This window comes from Ciconia boyciana, chromosome 5, assembly GCF_034638445.1.
Source record: "Ciconia boyciana chromosome 5, ASM3463844v1, whole genome shotgun sequence".
In the NCBI taxonomy this organism is placed as follows: Eukaryota; Metazoa; Chordata; class Aves; order Ciconiiformes; family Ciconiidae; genus Ciconia; species Ciconia boyciana.
The window spans coordinates 83,859,652-83,868,667 of NC_132938.1; the positions used below are offsets into that span (position 1 = coordinate 83,859,652).

The 9,016-nt window shown below is 60.4% G+C and overlaps 1 protein-coding gene across 1 annotated transcript; it reads right to left on the reverse strand.

The window, feature by feature from the left end:
• Positions 1-3,750: 3,750 nt before the first annotated feature.
• GC (GC vitamin D binding protein) lies at positions 3,751-9,016 on the reverse strand. Its single transcript, XM_072863420.1, has 12 exons — positions 8,959-9,016; positions 7,268-7,337; positions 6,703-6,835; positions 6,394-6,605; positions 5,823-5,955; positions 5,584-5,678; positions 5,144-5,273; positions 4,801-5,003; positions 4,471-4,603; positions 4,259-4,356; positions 3,896-4,028; positions 3,751-3,804 (listed from the first exon to the last, which is right to left on the reverse strand). Exons 1-12 carry the CDS (start codon positions 9,014-9,016, stop codon positions 3,751-3,753), a joined length of 1,452 nt encoding a protein of 483 aa, XP_072719521.1.

A 9,016-nucleotide genomic window follows, 5' to 3' on the forward strand; every position in this document is an offset into this window, starting at 1 on the left:
GTTTTTTTCTTTTTTTTTTAAACAGCAATTGATTATTTTTGGGGTTGTTTTTTTCCCCCCACGAGGTCCCCACGTAAGCAGTGGCAGTGGCGGAGGCTTTGCCGCCATGAGGTGCATTCACTCCGTGGGCGCCGGTGCCTCCGGGAGCCCTCACCGGGTGCTGTGCAGGCTGCTGCCGGCAAAGGCTTTGTTTTCCCCAGGCGGGGTAGGGGCTCGGGGGATTGCCTGATCTTGTTTTTTCCCTGCTGGCGTGGTGCAACACGTAGCTCCTCCGTCCAAAAAGGTGGAAGCTCCCCAGGTGACCGTGGGCGGCTTCTGGTGCAAAGCAAATGGGACACGTCCTTCGTGCCGGGCTGGGATGGAGAGGGCCGTCGGCTCGGGGATGGGTGCGTGGGGAGGTCCCGAGAGCTGTTGCAGAGAAGCGGCCCGTTGCTAAATGAAATCGTTAGTAAGGGATGCGATCGCTTGCCTGATTGCTCAGCAGGGAGGAAGACGCAGCAGAACTGGGCTTTCCCATACGTAATTAAAGCTAACGGGAGCCCAAACACCAACGCTAATAAACACGCTCGGTAAACAAATACAGAGGGCAGAGCACGCCCGTCGCTGCCCAAAGCCTGCTGCCAAGGTAGGCAGCGTTCTCTCACGAGCTTTTAGAGTCAAAACGCATCAGGCGTGGGTGGGTTTCGGCAGGCCAGCCCCGTGCCAAGGGCTGGGGAGCCGAGGGCCAAAGCCCTGCCCGGCCACCGCGCCGGTGTGCGGATGGAGATGGGACATTTCATGGCGTTTTGTGCCTGCTGAGACTGCTCGTGGTCCCAGGAGACACCCTGGGCTTTCCTTTTATTTATTTTTTTTTTCCTAGCTTTGCCAGCAGGGCTTCAGGATTTTGAAGCCCCTGATAGCCAAGAGGATGGGACACCACAGCAGCAAGCGATGCCTATTCCCAAAAACATGTAGAGCACACCCCTTGCCAGAAGTTTTATGCTCCGGGTGTGAAGGGGTGAGTGACGCAGGCTGCTCCGGAGAGAGCCTGGGCTTGGCTTTCTGCTCTCTCCGGCGTGCCCAGGCTTTCGGCATTAGCAAATACCCTTGGGGTATCGCAGTGCGCGCTTCTCGCCTGGAAAGCTGCGATGATAATAAGCGCTGCTGTTCTATTTTCTTTTTCTTTTTTTTTTTTTAACCTCTATGGGCACATTTCCGAGAAACAGGCGCACAGGAGATGTTCTTGGCTTATTTAACTGTATTTCTCCAATTTTTCTTGGAAACCCAGAAGGTCGCTGCAATTGTTAGCCCTTACCATGTGCATCCTGAATTTGACGGATGCAACCATGATGCTGGAGGGGAGCGAAAGCTCAGGCGGTCACTGACACCTTGTGCCTGACAGAGACTAAACCGCTTTTACGGGAGCGGTGGGATGGAGCCCTCTGTCCGGCCAGGACCTGGGTGTGTGGTGGTGACCACGGTTGGTGCCCAGAGCCGCTGCCTTGGGTGCAACCTGCAGCAAGAAGCTGAGATGGAAACATACCTACGTACATATTGATATCCTACATACATATCGGTGTACCAGGGGACGTGAGAGAATTTGCCGGCGACGCCAAGTATGTGAATGAGGTGGGGGTCTCTCACCCCAACAGAAGAGGGAAAAAACCACCTGTTAATTATTTTGGAAAACAAATGCCAAAAGCACGATGTCACACTGTGGGGGTGGTGGAACTGGTGTCTGTGTCTGTGTTTTTGCTGCTACAATGCAACAGGGTTAGCGATAACTGCCGTGCGCTTTGAGAGCGTGTCCCACATCTGGATGCTGATGCAGAGAAAGGGTGTTTGTCTTGCCCAGTAACACCTGCCTTGTGCAAAAAAACGTAATAATAAAAAAAAAGAAGCAAGTTATCCTTTCTTTCTAGTTCTGTCCCAAAAGAATAAGGTCTCGCCACCCTGTGCAGGCTCTATGGGGTGAGGCTCCTTCCCCCTTGCACCCCCTGAGGAGATGCTGCTGCTGCTGCTCCCCGGGTCTGCCTGTCCCGGCTGCTGCTGCCCGCGGCACGAGCTGCCAGCCCTGCCCCGCTCAAAACGCAGGCAGCACCCGAGCGTGGCCCCGCTCTGTTTCTAGCAGGGTTTGGGGGTCTCGGCGACCCCGGAGCACAGGGGTTGCGCGGTCCTTGGGTAACTTTGCTAGCAAGGATAACCGCGGCCAAAGGCGGGGGCCCGGATGATGTCTCTGCTAGGAAACAGTGTGAGCAACGACGGCGGCTCTGGAGCACCGTCAGCACCCAGGCTGCCAGCCGGGGAGGGAGGAGGACGGTCTTTGCTGATCCCCCCGTCTTTCCGGAGGTGAGGCGGTCGGCGTTGCGGCTGCCGGAGGGATTCCGGCAGGGACCGTCCTGCCTGCAGCCCAGGGCACCATCCCCGCTCCACCCCGCACCACGGTGCCAGCCAAGCCCATCTCCCTGCTCGCGCGGTGGGGAAACCGAGCAGAGAGCCGGGGCTACTGATGCCCTCCGGTACGGAGAGGGACCGACACGAGCAGGGGTTTCCTCTTCTTTTCGCTTAAGGTCGGGTCTGGGGAGCGTGGCAACTCTTGACTGCTCACGCTGTCTGCAAAGTAATTACCTGGGGCCCTAATGAGCTTTCAATTGATTTCCCCCGATTCTGCCCATTAATCCTCTGCCCCTTGCAGAGTTTTCCCTTTTCGGGTGGAGTCCCTCTGCCCTGTCGGTGAGGCCATTGCTCCTTTTGTAGCCCTTTATTGCATTTATTGCTTTCCTTTGACCATCGCTTTAGCTCATCACTGTTTTATTGCTACGGCGCAGGCTGTTTTAATTCACTGGTGTACCTTTGCACGGCACAGCTCTGCGTGCCGAGGTATCGCTATCTGCTTTCCTCGGTGTATTTAGATCTTGTTCTCCTGCAAAAAACTGCCAAATTTGGGCTGGGGGGATTTTCCCATCATTTTCCGGCTGGGTTTGCCATCCTCCTGTCTCCCAACCCAGGGCCGCTTTGCCCCCAGCACCCCCAAACTCAGCTGATGCTTGGCAGGGCTGAGCTCGGCGGGCGGGCGGGCAGGCGGGGAGGCTGCAAGGGTCTCATACAGGCAGGGGAGCGGGGCTTGGGGTACGCAGCAGGGAAGCTGGGGCTGCCCAGAGGCCCCATCTCGGGTGATGGGCTCGTGCCTCCAGCTAGCTGAATATCCAAATACCCACGGAGCCATCTTTGGGGACACTTGACGAGTGCTTTCGGTGTTCTTGCTTAATTTTTTAGACCATTAGCTCCCAGGACTACAGCTGGGACCTCTCCCTCCTGCTGCCGGCAGAGCCAGGGCCATGCCCCTTCCAGCCCTCCCCGCCGCCCCGGGGCTGCAGAAAGCCTTTCCAGCAGCAGCAAGGATGCTTTTTGAAGTCTTTATTGCGGCTGCAGGAATAAACCGGTGGTGCTGCCGACGGGTGGCAGGGAGCCGCAGGCTCGGTGGCACCTTCCTCTCCCGGTGCAAGGAAAAGCAGCCGTCCGCCGGGCGTCCTCCAGCCCAGTTCCCTCGTGCTCCCTTTCGCCATCCTGCTTCCCTGCGTGCCCCGCAGAGCTCAGCCCCGGTGCATGGCCGTGACCCCTTTACCCAGCCCCATAACTCCCCCCTCCATCCGCGCATGACCAGAGAAGCGGTCCGCGATGCTGGCGTGCCAGACCCCCATCCTGGTGTGCCAGACCCCCATCCCGGCGTGCCGGACCCCCGCCCTAGCCAAGCCGCTCACCTCCGGGCACCTAGCCCAGCAGGCAGGAGCCCCCCTCGCACGCCTCTCCCAGCTCCGAGCTCACCTGCGGAAGAGGGGATAGAGCCGAGGGGCAGCCCCGGGCGTGGGGGCTGGCCGCCGGCGCGGCGCGGGGCGGTGGGGGGCCCTGGCTTTACCTTGGCGGCGCAGTAGAGGGGGGGCGAGTTGGGGGGGCAGCAAGTGGAGGCGAAGTCGGCTCGCTGCTCCACCAGCTGCCCCAGCAGCTCGGGGCTGGCCCCTGGCATCGTCTGCACCAAGCTCTCCCGCAGCCTGCGGCGTGGGGTAATGGGGATAATGGGGATAAATACCCACCCGGCACTGTCAGGGACGGCAGGGGGAGCAGGGCTGGACGCCCTGCAAGGGTTGTGTTACGTGCTTCCCCGTATTTCGCTGCTATTTAGGCTCGAAGCAACCGGCTCCGTTCGTGCACCCTCAAAATTTGGGCCAAATTTTGATTGCATCCGTTAATCCAGTTCTGCCAGGGAGGAGCAAAGGCTTACCTCTTCTTGAAGTCAAGGAAATTTAACTCGGTGTACTGCCCGCAGAGCTGGTTGGCCTTTTCCAGGAAGGGGGGCAGCTCTTCTCCCATCTGCCGGCGCTGGGTGGCAGAGAATGGCTGTAACCCGGCTGGGAAAAGCTTCTGGGGGGTTGGAGGGATGCAGGGTGGGGGGGGAGAGCAGGGTGGGCCCACAGAGCCGTCCCCGCCGCTCACCTTGCTGTCCAGGCAGGCGGAAGCGTCCTTGGCGGAGCAGCACTCCCCCCTGACTTTTTCGGAGGCATCGTACAGCTTGCCGAGGAAGGCGTCGGGGACGCTGGTGTGCCTCCGCGCCAGCTCAAACAGGTACCTGGAGCGGGGAAAAGGAGTCGCCGTGTGAGTTTTTTATTACCGGTGCTGCTCAGCGTGGGATGGGGGCTGCTTTTCGCATCTGTGTGCAGCCGCCGGGGGCGATGCCCTCGAGGGCAGAGAGGATGCTCCCCCGGTTATCCTAATAGCGCTCCAACCATACCGCGAAGGGGACAAGGAGCACCTCTTGGTGCTCACCTCTCGGTGTGGCGAGCCCCCTCCTCGCCGCACAGCTGCTCGTTCGTCGGCTTCTGCGCCTCCGGCAGTTTGGGGGCGGGCGCCCGTGGCAAGGCCAAGATGCAGAAATAGTTTTGCATGAGGTTCTTCCCCTCGCAGCAGTCGGCGAACCTTTTGTCTCGGGCCGACAGCGCGCTGCAGGCTCTGGCCGTGTGCTCCGATAACTGCAGAGAGGGGAGCAGAGGGGCCGTGGGGCTCGGCATGCTGGCGAGGCTGCAGACCCCCTCACCGTGACGGGGTTCGCTCCCTAAGCCCCTGCTGTGACTCGGGAGGTGGCTTTGGGGTGAGCTCCCGGCTCCCCTACCTTCTTCTGCATGCAGTCCTCGGCCACCACGTCGCAGCACTGGGAAAACACCTCGGCAGCGTCTTCTGCCAGGGGGAAAAGGTCCTCGAAGGAAGCGCCGGGCATCTTCTGGGCAAGCGAGGCGAGGTAGCTGGGCAGGCGCAAGGCGTACGAGGGGCTTAGGGAGCTCGGCTCCCCGGTCCCCCGTGAACGGCTCCAAGCAGGGCTTTCGCCTCGTAGAGGTGCGGGAGGGAGGTGATGGGGAGCCACGGGGCTCGCCCTGTGCCTCCGCTACGCGCAGAGCGTTTCCGCGGGATGCTACAGCGTGCTTGTTTTTACAGCTTAATTAAAATTTGCCTTCGTGAACGCTGCCCGCGAACAGGATCCGCAGCTTGAAATAGGCACGGGCTCCCAGCCTGACCCGCGCTCAAGGAGAGAAAAAGGCCGTTTCCCCCATTTACCTGAAGGTGACTTTGTCCTTCCCGTACGCCGTGAGGCGGGAGCATACCCGGTTTGACAGCAGGGTGAGGAGGGAGAGGGTTTTCCTTTCCAGTTTCTGCCACAAAAAGAAGATGGAGGTGTCCTCCGAGGGAAGTGCAAGCCTCTCCCAGCCACCTCTCCTCGGGCCGTCGGCACGGTGCTCGCCCGGCTGACCGGGGAGCAGGGATGGGGACGAGCCCGGCGGTCCGAAGGGCCTCACCTCCTTCAGGAAGCAGACGGTGGGCGCGGGGGAGATGCAGCAGGTGGAGACCATGGAGAGGAAGGTCCTGGTGGAGGCCAGGAGCACGGGCAGGGGTGCCTGGCCGTAGCTGCTGGCGTAATCGTGCAGAAACCTGCGGCAGAGGCGGGCTGAGGAGAGCCGGCACCCCGGGATCGGGTGCTCGGGTGCAGGAGATGCGGGGTTTTGGGGGCGTTAGGGCTGTCCAGGGATGGGAGCCCTCTCCAGGTACCACCCCGTGCTGCCGGCTGATTGCAGCAAGCCATCGAGTGGGCTGGAGGCCCCTCTCCAGCCACTCGTGCGGGCGATGGCCTCCCTCATCCCTCGGGTAAAATCCTGTTCCGGGCGCCTGTGCAAGTGCAGGACGCCCCGACCTTTTACTCCGATGCACTGGTAGCCCCACAGCCACCCAGAGCCGCGGCAGCGACGACAGAGGGGCGAGACCGGGAGAGGTTTGCTTGGTGGGCGCCCGGACGTCGGCCGGCGCCAGCGCGCACCGGGGCTCCGCCGGCCGTTATCGGCGAGACCGAGTGCCGTCCCCAGCCCGGCTTACCTGTCCGCAAAGTCCTTGGGGTCCTTCTCGAAGGCCTGGCACAGCTCTTCGTCGGAGGGCTGGAGGTAGCGGGGCAGCTGCTGGGGCGGGTGCCGCAGGGCGGCCAGGCACAGCTTCTGCTCCAGCCCCTCCTGGGCGCAGCAGCCGGCCGTGCCGGCGTGCGCCGGGAAGGGCGAGCCCCCGCTGCAGGACTTGGCCGACAGAGCTGAGGACTGCGGGAGGGAGGGGAGGTTACGTGCCGGGGGTCATCCCAGCCCGTCCCCCCGCCCCCGGTTTCGGGGTCCGTCGCCTGGGTTCGGTCAGCCTCACCCCGGCATCGTAGCAGGAGGGGTCGGCACCTTCGGCGCAGCAGGTTTCGGCCAGGGAGAGGAGTTCACGGACGAGGTGGGTGATCTCCTCGAAGGTGGCGTTGGAGAATTTCCTGCTGTTGGCGATAATGGTCCTGGGAGCGGGGAGCAAGGAGAGGATGAGCTGCCGGCATGTTTCTCTCTCTTAAAAAATCACATTGCAGCATCATTCTGCCAAAACGGGGTTTGACGCTGTCAGCTGGAGAGGAGCAGTGGCACTGCACGAAATGGCAGCGTATTCCTTGGAAAACAGCCGGGCAAGACCGGGAGCGGGTCTCAGGCTGGGAGCTGCCCTTTCCAGGGGATCCTGTGCCAGCTTTCAGAGTTCCTAATTATTTAGGCACCTAATTGGTTTTGAGGGGTTCAACAACGAAGCAAGTTTTTCTCCTGCTAAGAGCAATCAGAGTCCTCATGCGGAGGGAGTGAATAAATCTTCCCCTTTCTAAGATCATTTTTATTTAATTTTTTTTGGTCTTGGCTTAGGTGCTGAGCGTCCTGGGAGGACAAATGCAGCAGCAGGTACCTACAGGGTTCGGAAGTTCTCCTTCCCCAGGGTCTTGAACTCCTGGCAGACTTTGTCCCGGACATAATCTTTACCTGTAAGTGCAGAAAAAGGACAATTTGTGAGCGGGATTTGTGCCTTGGCTCGCTCGGGTGCAGCCTGGGTGGTGGCTGGGGAGCCAGGACCCGGCGAGCCTGCGTCTGCTGGGGCTGGGGTTTGGGAAAATGCCAGCTTTGCTTTCCCCTGCGATGGGTACCGGCTCCTGCGCCCTTCTCTTTGGGTGGCAATAGAGCTCGTTTCCAGCAACCTCTCTCTTTGCAGAAAAAAAACACCCCAAAGCAGCATGGCTCTGCTTAATTGAGTCTGCTATGGAAAATAACTCGGGTCTTCTGCTTTTTGCCGGGGAAAATGACCATTTGGGGAACAGCCTGTTCCCACTTGACCCCCTATTTTGCCCTCGCTTTCCGCTTCCCTCCCCGGCGTGGCAACGAGGGATGCCACGCCGCCACAAAACGCGGTCCAAAGGCTGCGGGGCTCTTGCTTTATTCACTTGAGGATTGCTGTTTTTTCAGGCAGTTGCTTCTTTCCTCAAGTCGGACTCGGTGGTAGTCCCTGGGGAGATGCTGGCAGGGTGCCGCAGACCGGCAAAGGCCGCGGCTGTGCGGCCGGTCTCGGCCAAGCACCGCTGGCACCCAGGCTGCTGCTCTGGCTCTGCAGCCCGAGCAAGGGGCAGGGGGAAAACCAAACAGCTATAGGTGAAACATGCGGTGCCTTCACCCCCTGCGTCCAAATGGACATCTCCGCGCGTTCGAAAAGCGTGGCGGTGGTTTTTCTGGCAGGGTTTGGAGACCGTAAGGGCTGGGGGCTCTGGAGACAGGACCGTGGAGGTCAGGAGCACCCAGCAGTGAAGACATCCCCGGCCACTCTCTCATCCCTGGAAAAATGCTATCGATTTTTGCTCCAAACCGCATCGGTTAGACTTTGGTATCGGCAGGGTAAATACTGATACCAGTATTTACTGGTATTACAGTGCGGAGCGGGGTCATCTCCCCAAAACCGAGGGGTTATGCGCCGTCACACTGAAGGTCACATTGCTTCGGTGGGAACGAAAGGGCGAGGGGACTCGTGCAAGGCTGGTAGCACCGGGGAAAAAAGGGGGAGCCGTGGTAAAAGGCAATTCTCTTTCCTTGCAGGAACAGCGGCCGTCGGTCCCGCTGTAAGCGCCAACTTGTTGCATGTCTTCCCATTTTCATAAAGCAGTATGGGAGAAGTAAGTTTCGAGGGGGTTTTTGGCAGGCGGATGATTGCCTGGGGAGCTGCGAAGGCAGCAAGGGGTGGCACGGAGCACCGTTGCCATCCGAGGGGTGGGGTTTACAGCGCAACGGTGCTTGTGAAGGGGGTCAGAAAATCTCATTTTCCCTTGCAAAGGGAAGAAGCCGGGCCCTGCGACACTGTCCTCTCCTCCTCCCTCCGCCCCCGACCCCAGCCCAGCCCCTTCCCCTCCCAGCTCCTCCAGCATCACCCCAAAGGGGCGTCCCGGGTACCCAAACATCATCCCACGCCTTCCCTTTCCTCTCTCTGACTCCTGCCCAGCGATTTGGCAGGGGGCTGGGGAGAGGGGAGGGCACCGAAAACCGCCGGAGCTGACGGACCCCAGCCTGGTCCCCCTCATCCCGGGGGAAAGAAATGCCCCGGGCGCGTGATAAATGCCCTTACCTCGGTGCTCGGCATGCGCGGTGGCCAAAAGCAGCAGCAGGGCGAGAGCTGCCCTCAT

What these genes read in the sequence shown, in the direction of transcription:
- GC (XM_072863420.1), bottom strand. Translation starts at nt 9,016, where the DNA reads ATGAGGGCAGCTCTCGCCCTGCTGCTGCTTTTGGCCACCGCGCATGCC. An exon ending in AAGGAGAACTTCCGAACCCT is followed by an intron (nt 6,836 to 7,267) that starts GTAGGTACCTGC and finishes CCCCGCTCCCAG; the next exon opens with GACCATTATCGCCAACAGCA. An exon ending in CCGTCTGCTTCCTGAAGGAG is followed by an intron (nt 5,679 to 5,822) that starts GTGAGGCCCTTC and finishes TTTTTGTGGCAG; the next exon opens with AAACTGGAAAGGAAAACCCT.